Source organism: Gorilla gorilla, chromosome 10 (assembly GCF_029281585.2).
Source record: "Gorilla gorilla gorilla isolate KB3781 chromosome 10, NHGRI_mGorGor1-v2.1_pri, whole genome shotgun sequence".
NCBI lineage: Eukaryota > Metazoa > Chordata > Mammalia > Primates > Hominidae > Gorilla > Gorilla gorilla.
In genome coordinates, this window is record NC_073234.2 from 70,555,855 (window position 1) to 70,571,664 (window position 15,810).

General features: G+C 38.6%; 1 protein-coding gene across 1 annotated transcript in view; it reads left to right on the top strand.

The window, feature by feature from the left end:
- The first annotated feature begins 1,720 nt into the window (after nt 1-1,720).
- IPO8 (importin 8) overlaps nt 1,721-15,810 on the top strand; it is a 67,497-nt gene continuing 53,407 nt past the window's right edge. Inside the window, exons 1-3 of the mRNA XM_004052914.4 lie at nt 1,721-2,240; nt 7,220-7,301; nt 13,456-13,612. Of these exons, the coding sequence (XP_004052962.1) occupies nt 2,157-2,240; nt 7,220-7,301; nt 13,456-13,612 (323 nt within the window). The 5' untranslated portion in view covers nt 1,721-2,156. The remainder of the gene's footprint in view (nt 2,241-7,219; nt 7,302-13,455; nt 13,613-15,810) is intronic.

A 15,810-nucleotide genomic window follows, 5' to 3' on the forward strand; every position in this document is an offset into this window, starting at 1 on the left:
GAGTGCTAAGAAGTTTATATTTTATCTTGAAATTGATGAGAAATCAAGGAAGAGACATAGTAATATTAACTTTTCAGAAACTTTCTTCTGATGACAGTGTGAATAATGGATTAAAGAGGGGCAATACTGGAAGCAATTAGACATGTTAAATTCACTGTGAAGCACTTTTGCATCCAACTGAGGGGGAAGCTTTCAAGCCACCAAGTTTTCAGCCGCATGTTTTCTACTCTCTCAATTGAACTCAGTTAATTGACCCAATCTATCTTAATTATCTGCTCCTGAAAAGATCACAGCCCCTCAGCTGTGTTTTGCCCACATCATCATCTTTATTAAATGTAATTAGAACCCTCTCTTCTGGGTTAACCTCAGGAAGAACCAGCTCCTTGATATTTTCATGCCATTGAAATTGTGGCGCCAGATATGGCCACAGTGGATAGAAACAGTATAACTTTTCTCCTTACCTTTCACTACATTTTTGAGAAGGTCTGAAAATTTTTCATAAAACTCTCAGGGATGTAGTTTTCAGTTTCTGTGACCTTTGTCTTTCTGAAATGGGAGAGGTTCCCTTGTCCCCCTCACAGGGCGTGCATTGGGGGTGTGGCTCGCTTCTTCAGTGCCCCGCTGCTCAGACCTCTAGAGAAGCATACAGACCGGCAGGCTGTGGGGCTCCGACCCCTTGACAGAGTCTGGGGGTGAATGTTCACAGCTCCTGAAGCCCCAGTGGGTGTGTGTTACAGGATGCTCTTTCAGTTTGCCTTTAGGGGGCTTGTGTTAACCAGCTCAATTAGACCCTCTACCTTGTCGCAAAGACAGCGAGCTTTCTGTATCCTGGGTTCTTGCCTTGGTGTACCAGAAGAATTGGATCACACGTGGGCTTGGAGAATGAGTGCAAAGTTTTATTGAGTGGAAGTAGCCCTCAGCAGATGAGGGACCCAGAAGGGAAATGGTTTTCCCCTGGAGTTAGGCCGCTTGGCGGCCCGGGCTCTTTTCCGACTGCCCAGGCCAACCTCCGCATCGTTCTGCCCGTGAATGGCCTGCGGATGTGCCAGCGAGCTCCTCTTCTTCCACCCCTATGCTCCTCTGGACGTCTGACTGCCTGTGTGCCTGCCTGCTAGGGTCTGGGGTTTTCATAGGCACAGTATGGGGGAGTGGCAGGCCAGGGTGGTCTTGGGAAATGCAACATTTGGGCTGGAAGGCAGGAGTGTCAGTCCTCACCCAGGTCGGTGGGCGTGGAGCCCTAGCAAGGGACCACACACTCCTCTACCCAGCACTTCACTTCGCCCATCCCTGTCATTTAAAGGGACCACGCTCTTCCCTTCCCAGCACTCCCCTATCATTTCTACACTGTAAATATTTTTTTGTTTATATTTGTCTCATCTATCAGGTTGTGAATTCCTTCACATTAACTTGCATGGAATTCATCTTGTTATAATGTGGTACCTAAAAATCCTAGTACTCTGGTTCAAAAATATATGTTTAACAAATGTTCAGTGAAAGCGAATGAATGAATGAACGATGACTCCCACACACGGAGGAACCCTGTCCTCCTGTAAGGTACATGATTTGAAGGTCCCAACAAGTCTATCTTGGAACAGGCCCAGTTGCGATGCCCATACAGTTCTCGGACTAACAAAAAGTGTCACACCATCCAGATATGCTTAATTTGGAAGCAGCTGTAAGCAGACTCCCGGCCAGCTCAAGTTTCCTCACCTGGGAAGAGGCGGGAGGCTGTTTACCGTACGGAAGCATGGCGGCCGCCTGCCTGAGTTCGGGAGCGCGGCTTCCTTTCCGGAAAAGAAGCCTAGGCCGTTTTCCGTAGAGCAGCATGGCGGCCGCCAACGGGAGGCGGTCATAGCATCACGCCCGGGGGAAGAGGCCGCCGTAAAGGAAGCTCTGCTTCCTCTTCTTCCTTCTCCCGCCTCCCACCGGCTGTCGTAAAAGGGTGAATGGAGAGCGAGTTGTGGGGGGGAAAAAGGGAGGACAGGGGGCGCGGAGTCAGAGTGGCGCAGCAAGTGGCCGCAGGTGGCGACGGTGGCGGGGGGTGGGGTGTGAGGTAATCCAGGGGTCGCGGAAGAGGAGGCTGAGAGGGTCAAAAGAAAACTAAAGCTGCAGTCCGGCCTACTGTTCCGGGGGCCGCGGAGCCCCCACCCGGGGAGATGGACCTCAACCGGATCATCCAGGCGCTGAAGGGCACCATCGACCCGAAGTTGCGGATTGCAGCCGAGAACGAGCTCAACCAGGTGAGGAGAGGGCCTTCGGCGACCCTCTTCCGCCGAAGGGGCGCCCCTGCCGGCTGGCCGGGCTCCCCCTCCCCGGCGCCCCTCGTCCTCACCCCCACCGGGCTGGGGCTGACGCCTCACGGCTGGTCCCGCTCTCCGACCCCGCTGCCCCCCGGTCCAGTGGAGCAGGGCTCCCAGGATCTTTGCCGAACAGCTCGCGCACCTGTTGGCCACCTTTGCACCTTTTCGTGTCGTCTTCCTTCTCCAGTGCAGTTTGTTCTGCCCACTTGGTCCGCAAGAAGCAGTTTTTGCAACCTGTGCTAGTGTTTTCAGGGTGTGATTTATTTTCCTTAAGTGCGCGGACTTGGGGAGCAGGTGGGAATTTTACTTACAGTTCAAATCTGAGTTCAGCTTTTCTCCAAACCCAGCCCTTTTTAGGTGTTGCTGTGGAGCACGCTGCCCACCGCCTCCTCCTGTCGGGTTGGCAGGACTGTTTTGACACCGATTGGCCGAGTTTTGCGGAGCGCTGGGCAGTGCTGTTGGGAGAGTGCTCTGGGAAGAATAGGCAGTTTTCATGGTGATACTGCTTTATCTAAGACACATCAAAGTAAGATGTGTTGGAGAAATTTCTTATGAATGCTAAAATGTGTAAGACTTCTTTTTTTTCTCCGTCTCCTGTTCTTCCTAATTAGCCTTGACGTCTTTCCAGCGTTACCCCCACACTTCAAAATTTTAATGATCCCAAACTCCAGCTTATTTCTTCTTCCCTACCGGTACTTAAGAATCACAGACGTCTTACTAAAAAGTAGGGATTAAGAGCTACCACTGGGATGGAGCAACAGCTGTTTTAGGTTGTGATGACTTGTAAAATGTAAATATTCCAAAATCAGCTGTTCTCAAAGCGTTGCCCAGGACCTGGAGCTTCAGCATCACCTGAGAACTTACAAATTATGCAAATTACGGGGCTTCAGTCCAGACTTAACGAATCAGAAACTGTGGGGGTGGGGCCAGTTGTATTTTAACTAGCTCCCCCAGGTGATTCTGTGCCTCCCGAAGTGTGACTGAAGTGTGACTGTCCTAAGTAAATCTTTCTGTTGGAATTGACTTTAAAAAGCTGCGTGTTGGGAATCTTTGAAAGGGATTATTTTAATAGGAAACCTAGGTGGAGTTTGGAGTAGGTATAAATGCAGGATTCCCCAGAGATAAAAGGGAGAGTGAAGACACTGCCAATGGAGAGGAGGTTGGGTTGAACTAATGCCCAAAGATAATGTACTGGTGCCTGAAAAAGAAATGGACTGTCACTTAGAATAGGGGGAAGTTAAAGTCAGTACCTGTCCCAGGCTTTGCAGAGTAAAAGTACTGTATGTTGGCTGGCTGGAAGAATAGTAATCCAGGGGTTAGTTAGGAAGAACAAAGCAGGAGCTGAATTTGCAGTTACTAGTATGAACAGGGGAGTTGGCCTGTTTATGACCCCCTTCTCACAATGAGGCCAGGTGTTCCTTTGATATCAGGTTACACTTCCCTGCCCTTCACCTAAGCTTCATTTTTTTCTGATTCATCAGTATATAAGTACAGTTGATGTTATAGAAGTGGAAAAAGTATATGAGAAAGCCTGCAGAACTCGGAGACATTTAAGACCCAATCCTTTTTTTTTTCCCATGGTATTTCAGACAAAAGCAGGCACGTTCAGGGTGGTATGGCCGTAGACTCTTGATGGTAGTTCAATCCAAATCCATTCCATCATCACTCTGCCCTGCCCCATAGTGTCCCACCTCATCACAGACCGTGATTTCCCCAGCAATTTCTAAAGGTAGCTTATTGCTATACCACTCATTTAGCATTTATAATTTATATAAAGCATAGTGAAATGCTTTAAGGTTTTTTGAATCGGCTGTAAGTAGAACAAAATATAATGTCACCTAACAGTGTAGTAAAACATGCTTATGATGATGGGTTTTGCCTGCTTGTCCTTTGCCACCACTGTAACATCTGACTTTGTTGGATAAATGAGTGGGTAAATCACCATAAGTGGTTATGGTCCACCTCTTTGACTTTAGTCTAGGTCTCCCCTCAGCAAGTATGTTCTGCATAGGGAATGGGAGCAGCTTCTGCGGTATACTGATGGATCTGTCAATTGCCGTTTAGAAAAATAAGCAGCTTCTGCACCACAGCCTATGTTCCAATGGATAAATTCTCATTTGGAGCTATATATTTTTTTCAGGCCAGCATTTTTCTGTTACTAGTGGGTAGTTTTCTGACTGCTATTTGTGATATTGTTTCTATGGGAAAATGTATTTGTAGTTTTATCTCAGGATATTGAGTGAACCCTATACATCTTCCTCATTTTCTATAGACCAGAAGTCCCATTAGAGGCAGCATAGAGGAATAGGAATGGGTAGGTACCTTGCTTAAGTAATTCATCCAGAAAGGTGTCCTCTTTTAATAAATTATATTCACATGGCCTCGGTAGGGAAATAAGTTTTTACTTTCATTGCCAAGCTTTGGAATCTCTGCTTTCCATGCATGTGTACATGCAATTTTCATTACCCTTTATTAAGATAATTTGTTTATGTAAATAGCACAGATATATTTATTGAGTTACTGTATTGCAGATATTGGTATAAGAGTTTGTTTCCATGGAGCTGGGGATACAGACAAGTAACTAATATAATTTCAGGTCATAAGTGCTGTAGAGAGTAAAGCCCGAGCAAGAGTGTTGGGATGTATAGCCATTCTCTGAAGAATGGCATTGAGTAGAGAGTTGGATGTTGTGAAGGAATGGGCCAGGCAAAGAGCTGAGAGAGGAACAACGGTTCAGAAAAGACCCTCAACTTGGCGTGCTGGAGGACTGAGAGGGAATAACGGTTCAGAAAAGGCCCTCAACTTGGCATGCTGGAGGACTAGAAAGGTTAATGCAGCAGAGCAGTGAGTCAGAGGATGGGAGGAGACATCAGTTTTTTGCTTTATGAGTTCTCATAAATGCAGAATTTAGTTAAGCAAACTGCGTATTTGCAGAAAACTTCACAGATACAATATATCCTCAGGAAATCATTGAGAAATTAGTCTTATTTATTTTTTAGAAACTCGAAGCCTGAAGAGGCACAAAGAAATTGAGTAACTATTTCTGAGTAAAGTAGTATGAAAATATATCTGACTATATCTCTGAATGTTTTAGTTGGCCAAGTTAACATAGAATCAATGCTGAAAGAAGACAAGGTTTCTGAAATTTTTTAAAATGGCAAACAGTTGCAAAAAGAGGAGTTTCAAAATCTGTACAATGGCAACAGTGTTGACATAAAAGTAGTCTCTGCAATAGGTATATTACTTTCAAATAAGTAGCATTTATTTAAGTGTAAAGGTTATTTTGTATGTGTGGAATAAGATTTTTAAACTAACGGAAGTCAGTTTTTTTATGATTAGAATGAACTATATAGATGTTTTAATCTTTGATTCATGACAAGATCTTTCAGTATTTACAAAGTTATAAACATGAGTTATAATACATATGTAGAAGGTGAAGGCTGGGTGAATCTGTTAATTTTGCCTCCTATCAACTGTTGTTAGAACAAATCTGTTTTCTTAAAAACTGTTTTAAAATTCTGATGGTTTCAATTCTGGATAAAAAAGAATTTACATGCCACAGATTTGTGATCTGAAGACTACACAGGATGAAAGGAAGAAAATTATAATTCAAAATTTTTTGAAGGATATAGAAAGATTTGGAAAGCACAATGTTCTTGGATGAAAAGGATTAATAGTTTTAAAATGCCAGTTGTGTCCAAATTAATTTTTTAATCAAACACTTACCTTCATAGATGTGATTTTAATTTAAAAAAATGAATAATATGCCCAAACCTAGCTGTGTATTGAAAGGGATGCCCCCACAGATCCAGGCTCTGAGGAGAGGGGTGAGCTGAACAGACTCTCTGGGTCATTGTCTGGTTTGGCCTCACTGGAATTTGAGTCTTTTCAAATGAATGTCAGTGGACAAAGGCATATGTGGACTCTGGAATGTGATAGGACTGTAATATAGTCCAGGTACTGTACATCTGGATATAATGTGATCAGAAGGAGTGGATGCTCTGTATTTTTTTTGCTTTGAAGGTCCCCATCGCCAAACTCAGGAGCAGATCAAAGTAGAGCACACCTGTGGGGTGAAGTGACCCAGGCCACAGGGCAGAGCAGGAGCTTCATCCCCACAGGCTCACTTAGGCATTAAGTGTAAAAGATAGTACAGCAGTAGAGGGCAGCTGGTGATGACAGTGTGCTCAACCCCGTCTCGTGAGTCACACTGTTCCAATCTGGACTGGCTTCTCTCCATTGCTCACGCTCAACTTTGTAACATTATCTTCTCTGTTTTGCTCTGTTGGGTCTCCTATTTCCTGTAGCCTTTGTTTTTTTGTTTTCTGTTTGTCAAAAATACCATAAACAAAATTGAAGCACAAATAATCTAGGAAGAAATACTTGCCATGTATAGGTCAAATAAAAGATTGAGATTTTAAATTCATAAATAGCTCTTAGAATTTATTAAGAATAAAGCAAATACTCCATTTACAAAAGGATAAAGGGAGTAAGGAATTTGTAGAAAAAACAGCCAACAAAGAGGAAAACATCCAACCTCCTTAGTAATAGAGAAAATGCAATTTAAAACATTAATAAAATTTTAAAGTTTCAAAGAAATGATGATACCTGTATTAGATAGATGGACACTACCATATGCTGCTGTTGGGAGTGTAAATTGGTATACTACTTCTGGAGACCATTCTGACAATATGTTAAAAAAATCATAAAAATGTTCATATTCTTTTATTCATAGTTTCTGCTCAGGAAATTTTTTTGACTTGAAGTATTTTAGTAATGTTCATTTTGCCTTGAAGGGTTTGTTTCAGTTTAAAAGTTTTTCTTTTATTTGGACAGTAATGTATTCAGTAACCGGTGCTAACTTATAAGCTACTCACTTATATTGCCCTATTTTATAAAACATTTCTTTGTAATTTCAGTCCTACAAGATTATCAATTTTGCCCCCAGTTTACTTCGGATTATAGTCTCTGACCATGTGGAATTCCCAGTACGACAGGCAGGTGAGTTGGTTTTTTATCCTTTATAAATTTATTTATAGGTGAGAGTAGAATGAGAGTTTTATTTTAATTTTACATATCTGTAATTTATTGAAAAATTCAGAAGCACTAGCACTCATGAAGTATTTCCAGTGACTTCAAAACTCACTTTCTTTTTCCCCAGAAATTTAGAGGTAGATACTGAGCTCTCAAATATCTTCTAGCTCTTTTTTTTCCTCCTCTCCCTTTTACCCACCAATTCCTTGCCTCTGTAACTTTGCCCTTATTTTTCTCAATTTTAATAGCTGATCTCTCTAACGTTTTATGATTTCTGGTAGCCTAGCCTCTGGGCCCATAGATTAAGACCATGAATTTATATATGTGAATTCGAGCTCTGTTACGTGGCAAATCATGGAGGTAATGTGTTGCACAGATGTTCTTAACCCAGGTGACTGCAGAGCAGGACTGTTTTAAACATGAAACTTACTTTTAAGTCTGTGGGATCTTACGTTGTTTCATGATGTTGTACATCGTTCTTTTATCTTGTTTTTTTATGGACTGGTCATTAGAGCCCAGAAGGTTAAAAATTAGAGCCTTAGAGTATCATGAATTTTCAAAAGATAATAATCAAAAGCTAAAGGAGGTAAACGACAATAGCTAATTAAAAATAAATATTTAAAAAGACTTGTTATGTAAGTGACATATACACGTAAGTAATTTGGACAATTTAGAAGAATACAAAGAAGGAAGTAAAACTACCCAACGTTCATCACTCAGAAATGGCCATCGTTACTCATCATTAACGTTAGGTGAACATTAGCCTTTCCATGTGTTCACGTAGAAGGATAGATGAACAGTTTCAGAGAAATGGGTCATAATCTACATGCTGATGAAAGTATTTAATTTGATTTGAACATAGAACAAAAAGATAAAGAAATATTAAGCTTTGGGAAGATTTATAACACTATATATGATTTCCTGAAAGATCACTTTGTGGTTAAGATAAAAAAGAAAATCCTATGGAAAAACACTGATGTTGGAATTATTTTTTGCTTTTATAAGGTTTACAAGACTTCTGTGTAAATTTTTGAAACCACAATTGGCACTTGTTTCATCTTTGTTTTATAAAATAGGGCCGTTCTGGAATAACATTTTGTTGAATGGAACCTATTTTAAAAACCTAAGTGTTTATAGGGCCATTGTAAAGTTCCTATGAAGCATTTAAGAAATAACATTTTAAAAGATCTTAAAACAAGTTTTTACATTAATGTCTTCCTTTAATTACATGGAAACATTAGAAAAACACAGTTTCTAACTTACATTGTTCTTAATACACCCAAAGATGACTGCCATCAGCTTTGATGCATGGCTCTCCAATTCTTTTTTTTATATTACACATGCTATTTTACAGTTTCCTTTTTTTCATTTAACCATGTACTCTTGAAGATTGCTCCAAGTCAGTGCATATAGATACTTCATTCTTTATAACAGCTGTGCAGTATTTCTTTATATAAGAATTACCATGGTTGACTTAAACAATTTGATATTGATGGACATTTCGCTTATTGTCTTTTTTTCATTGTTGATAGAAGCGATGCTAAATGAGTGTCGTTTGATATGTATCTAGGTACTTGTGGGAGTGTTTTTATAGAATAAGTTACAACAAGGGGAAATGCTTGGCTAATGGATATTTATGACATTTAGAATTTAGAATCTTCTCACTAAGTTGCTTTTGCTTACATTTTCTACCAACAGTGCATTAGAATGCTAGGTTCCCCAAATCCTCACCAACTCTGTACAACTTAATGAAGTTTTGATGTAAAATGTAAACAGCATTGAAAGGCATTTTTTTCTTCATAATTTGTTTTTTCATAATTTAGATTTCAAATCTGTTAACTACAAGATAAAGTTTATCTTGGTGATTATTTCCTAACTTATTAGGACAACCTTCTTGGAGCAGCCATTTTTATCATACAATCTGAAATACATTTATAAAATTCTACATTATAACCTAAATTTAAGTGGTATTTATAAATTTTCTGCTCTGTTTAATCTATTATTAAAATACAAGGATGCTCCAAGACACCTAGACAATTTATCTTTAGCATGACACTTAAAAAAGAATGTTGTGATTTTTGCTTTAAAAGAAAGCCTGTATAAAGCTGTAAAAAAAAATTATGCTAATGTTAAGTGGAAATACATCTGCAAAATACTTTTTCTCTTTTGCTTGTGGGCAATCTAAAGTGTTCTTGCTACCATCAAGCGTGCTCACTGGTGAATGTCCTTTCTTACCTTACTGTGAGTTTTCAAGAAACAGGAAAAAATTAAGTATTTTGATGTTGCCAAGCAAGACAAAAAAATTTGAATGTTTGGTCTGCTGCTTTTCTTTTGAGGTGTTGATAAGCATAATAGCATTATTAATATTATCATGTGCGGTGAAGGAAGCCTATCTTAAATTTAGGATAGTTATGATCTGGAATTTCAAATCACTTTTGTTTCTAATTTTTTACTTCTTACCTCTGAAGAGAAGAGACTCTAGTAAAATTTCTTCAATATATGTAAATTTAGGCTCAGAAATGTACTTTTTTCAGTGCATTTTGGAGTTGCTACGAGAAGGAGAGAGTAGTTTGGACTTAAAAGTGGTGGTTGAGAGGTATTAGACCTGAAGAGGTCATCAGTGGTGACAGATGTGGGACTGTCGTTTAAAAAAATAGCATGGTTTTTGATTTCTATAAGTTTGCCTGCTCCTTGTTGTTTCTTTTTGTTTGTATTTCCAAAGGATGGACAGGGAGAAGATATAACAATTCATTCTGTGGTTATTTGTTTAGAGGTTATTTGTTAAGATTGACCTCAGCATTGCAGAGTGCAGAACCTAGAAATAAACAGAAAAATGCCTCTGATCAGTCCAGAAGCACTTTAAGAAGCTTTTATTAACATTCATGCATTTTATTTGTAGAAAGCTTTGTGGCTTGTACTCAGAATCTATTTAATATTATTTTGATAGAATTGACACATTTGTTGTCTAATCTAGCCTTTCACAGAGTAATAAGGGAGAGAAGGGGTACAAAATTACAATGAAAAACAGCAAGACTTAGAAACATCAACTCAAAAGCATGACATTCTGCCCACTGAGATAACAGTACTTTCTCCACTTTGAGGTTATGAAACCCAATTGACTTCTGTAGTTGTGTCTCTGGGTCCAGAGCTTAAGTGATGATTCATTGTGCTGAAGGAGAAAAGTGTGTGTGTGTTTTTAGAAAGTTAATTTCAACTTATGATGCTTAAAATGGTGAGTGGATTTTGTAGGAAAACTGTCTTAGAGCAGCCATTTTTATCATAGAATCTGAAATACATTTATAAAATTCTACATTATAACTATCCTAAATTTAAGTGCCATTTGTAAATTTTCTGCTCTATTTAATCTATTATTAAAATACAAGGATGCTCTAAGACACCCAGACAGATACAGTAAATTTAATATTTCCTTTATGAATTGGATTAAGATGGTATTAGTCCTTTGTTTCTTAGTTCTGGCAAATGGTTTGTATTTAGGTACTTGAATTAAATGATTAAAGGGAAGTTTTCAGATTATTGGTTGATATGGTAACAGTTATCTTTGGTATTTTTCCTTTATCCTTAGTAATCCATAATTATCCATCATAGTAATTAAAATTTGCTTTTTAATATATTTTCAATTTTATTTTACCTCATTGTACATTTATTTAGGCATATACAAATTAGTGTGCCTTTTTTAAAGGCTGTCTCGTTTGATGCACCATAATTTTTAAATTATAACTTTTCATTTATAAAATTAATATTAATAGTATTTAATGACTAAATCATAAATAAGTCCATGATTTTACCGTGTCTGTATTTTTACTGTCCAAAGGTTGCTTTTCTTTGTTTTCAAGACTAGTTCTATAGGGATCAAAATGATTTTGTGACTAATATAGTTGATTTTTCTTTTTGCAAAGATTGATCCTGTGAAATCAGGCTGGGTGTTCATGCCTATAATCCCAGCACTTTGGGAGGCTGAGGTGGGTGGATCACTTGAGCCCAGGAGTTCAAGACCAGCCTGGGCAGTATGGCGAAACCCTGTCTCTACAAAAATACAAAAAAATTAACTGGCGTGGTGGTGCACGCCTGTATTCCCAACTACTTGAGAGACTGAAGTGGGAGGATCACCTAAGCCCTGGAGGTGGAGGCTGCAGTGAGCTGTGATTGTGTCCCTGTACTCCAGCCTGGGCGATAGAGTGAGACCCTGTCTCAAAAAAACCCCTAAATCCTGTGAAATCAGTCTGAACTGCTGACAGGTTGGTTCATATCCTTAGATCATTCATTCATTATTTTTTGAATAGTCTATACATTTTTATTGATTGTGTACTCTTTGCCAGTCACTGTTACGTAATATAATGACTATACCCGATAAAACATGGTACCTAGTCTAGAGCTTGTGTGATCTGAATTAAAAACAAGTAAGGGAAGAAAGAAAACTCTAACACACATCCCCCTTTATATAATTTTTGTTTTCACCCAAATAAATTGAAATCATAGATGGAACAGTTTTTCAGAACTTTAGCTACTCAAAACTAATGAAAGAGGAGCTTACCAGATGTCAAGTTCATAATTTCACTAAATTTCTTTTAAGTTTTAGCTAATGTAGAATGTATTGGCGTATTCTTTATGGTATAGTGCTTTGACTACCCAATTTAGTTTTGTTTTTTTTTTTGACAGAGTCTTGCTCTGTTGCCCTGGCTGCAGTGCTGTGGCATGATCTCAGCTCACTGCAACCTCCGCCTCCTGGGTTCAAGGAATTTGCTGGAATTACAGGTACCTGCCACCATGCTTGGCTAATTTTTGTATTTTTAGTAGAGACGGGGTTTCACCATGTTGGCCAGGGTGGTCTCGAACTCCTGACCTCAGGTGATCCACCCGCCTCGGCCTCCCAAAGTGCTGGGATTACAGATGTGAGTCACTGCGCCGGGTCATGAATTTAGTTATATGTTAAAAGTTGGGTGAAGAAAGAGTTGGGTGGGGAAAGAAGAGAAGCTTAAGGGAAGAAAGTTATGCTGCTTTGCGAATCACGTATCTGTATTCTTTACACACACACACACACACACACACACACACACATATACAACATTATAAGTATTTACTTACATTCACTGTTCAACTGGGATGGTTAGAAAGCTTTACATTCTGGCCAGGTGCAGTGGCTCACACCTGTAATCCCAGCACTTTGGGAGGCCGAGGCAGGCAGATCACCTGAGGTCAGGTGTTCGAGACCAACCTGGCCAACATGGTGAAATCTTGTCTAACTAAAAATACAAAAATCAGCTGGGTGTGGTGGCACACGCCTGTAATCCCAGGTATTTGGGAGGCTGAGGCAGGATAATCGTTTGAACCCGGGAGACAGAGGTTGCAGTGAGCCAAGATCTTGCCACTGCACTCCAGCCTGGATGACAGAGAAAGATTCCGTCTCAAAAAAAAAAAAAAAAAAAAAAAAGAAAAGCTTCACATTCCTTCTTAAAATGCTGGTCAGCCTGTTTCTTTCAGAAGCCTTTTGTTAAAGGTTGAAAGCGATTAAAAAGAATAGAACAAAATCAGATTATGTATTTTGATAGATGTGAACATATACAAATTTTCTGAGCTTTTTTCCAAAAATTTTTGATGGCTGATGTTCATTTCCCTATTATATTTACAAGTAGTAAATATTTCAAAAAGGTTGGATGAAAATTACCAATACTATAAAAAGAAGAGATACCCCAAAATGCTAGTGTTTGACAGTAGCCAGTGGGAAAACAAAAAACAAAAAAAGCCATCTTCATGAAGGAAAGTAGAACTTTACCTGTTGTCACCTCAGAATTAGGCATTGCGAAAAGTATGATTTTATGATCTCAAAGTATGTTTACTATGCATTATTTCTAGATAATTTTCCTGTCCTATAAGCTCTGGGTCTTGACTTAATGAAATGTTTTCTGCTTAGACTAGCTGAAGTGAAACCTTTAAATTCTTATCCACTTTCCCTTCCTGATTTGGCTGTTTATACCTGTAAGAGTATCCATTTTTGCTGGGTTTCATGTTTAACGTTGAAGGGTTTGGACTTTCATGCTCTGTAAGGCTGAATTAAAGCCATCCTTTTTGGTACTGCTACATTAGCATTTTTTCTCAAACTCAGCTGCCATTTACCTGAAGAACATGGTGACACAATACTGGCCAGATCGAGAACCTCCACCAGGAGAAGCAATATTTCCATTCAACATTCATGAAAACGATCGCCAGCAAATACGTGATAACATTGTGGAAGGAATAATTCGGTCTCCAGATTTAGTGAGGTATGTGGTGCTATATATTTGTGATTACTAGAAAGCATGAAATGGTTAGATCTGAGGGTGGGTGCTGTTGGATCTAATCCTCGGCCTCATGTTTCATTTTCTAAAGAGGTAAAGTAATAAAGAGGGACACTCAAAGAATATTATTTTACTTAGTGGTCTTTGCATTTGTAATTCTTTGCCTCAAGATATTTTGGAAAAGATTTTGTTGTCGTATGTTGCCACAAAAAGAGGTAAGATTTAAAAAAAATGATACTTAACCAAAACAATTGTGGAAGTCTTGCTACTTAAATGACCTTTATTCTTAGTAATGATCTCTTGAGTTTTTTAACTACCTGCTTTTCTTTTCTTTGATACAGAGAGACTGATTCTGGGAATTTTTACCTACCACCTGTCTTAATCTTTCCCTGTATTTTTATTCACATTTATGAATTGAGCATGTTTTCCTTCAGAGACGACAGGATAGAGTAGGTATAAACGAGAAGAACTGTCTCCAGTTTTTCACAGTCATAGATTAGATGCTGTAGAGCAGTAGTGTCCCTCAGAACTTTCTGCAGTGACAGTGTTCTGTGTCAGTGCTATCTAATATTAGCCACAAGGCATCAATGACTGTTGAGCACTTGAAATGTTGCTAGTTGTAACTGAGGAACTGAATTTTTAATTCCATTTACTTTTGATTCATTTAAAGTGTGCATATGTAACTAGCAGCTGCTCTATTGGATAGAGCAGCTGTAAAGTCATAAAAATTTTGCAATCTTAAAATAGGAGAAACAAATTCTTTTCAACATACAAGATAGTAATTAGGTATCTTTTGAAAATGGGAGGGACAAATAGGTGAAAACAGAGGTAGAGGAATGAAATTTTTTAATGTCAAGAGGTTGAATATGACGTTAGCCCTGAGTATCTAATAGCCATCATGACATAAGCCTTGGAAAAGGAAGGAAGTACGACGGGTAACAGGAAGGAGAATAAACATTGAACTCTTAGAGCAATTAATTTGTTAAGAGGAGAAAATGGGTGTACTGGTTAAAAAAAAAAATCACTATTATTCTTATTGGTTGCCCAAATGCTAGTCATGGGACTGATACCCCTGTGGTACCATCATGTATCCATTTATTTTCAAAATCTTAAATTTTCAGATCTCCCTTAATCTTCGAGTGGTTCTACACAGTAATGCATGAAGGATGGCCTTTCATAACCATCCTTTGCTTGGAATGAGAAAGGACTGGGAGAATCAACCTGAAGATGAAATTTTAAAAAATGAAAAGCTTCAGTTTTATTGTTTACGAGTATGACATTTATTGTTTAAAGGAGCAGCTACTACTGGCACTAAAGGAGATCTTTTATCTTTATTACGGGACGGTTCTCTGTGGCTTTGCTCCTTTTATGTCCTTAAGGCTTAATTATAATCATTGTTGAAATTTCTTCCACCTATTCTCAAAGTTTAAGAGTATTACAAAGGGATTTTTCAAATAGATTTGATAACATGAAGAAAAGGCATCATTTTGTTTAATTTTACCAGTTTAAGTGAATCTGAGTTACTGGTTGTTCAACTGAAAATGCTTTATTTTTTTTTAGTTGCCCTGTGGAATCCTAATTTTGCCAGGTTTGTTTTCTAACCATTTGAAAATGTCATGTAAGGTCATATTTGGTGATAACATTGAATTGATAGTTTGTAGAAAAGAAATTTTTCCCCCTATTTTCTTTTCAGTTCCAGTTAAAGTTGAAATCTCATTGAGGAAATGATTACTGATCTATGTTATCAGATAACTTATTTTAGCATTTAACTTTGTGGTTTTATTAAAGGAATATTTTCTTTTTCTGTTTTATGTCTCTTCTGTTGCCTTTTTCATTTATTTCTTTGGAAATAGCTCTTAGCTCTCCTCTTCAGGAATTGCCTCGCTAATAATACATGTTTCTTTCTTATACTCAGGGTACAAAAATTAGTATGTCAGACTGCTTTGGATAGATTCAACATACGATGTTGGGTTTTAATTGATAATGGATGAGTTCAAGGTTTTGGCCCATAGAGAAGCTTCCCACCATTATGTAGGCCTTCTTTGTACTTACTTGTACCATCTTTAGACTAGGTTTATCTGTTTGAAGTGTTATTTTTTCCCCCATTTAGGATATGGTAACCAAAATATGAGATATAATAAGCTGGGAAATTTTACAGAGTGGAGGTAGATTCATTGGAGTTT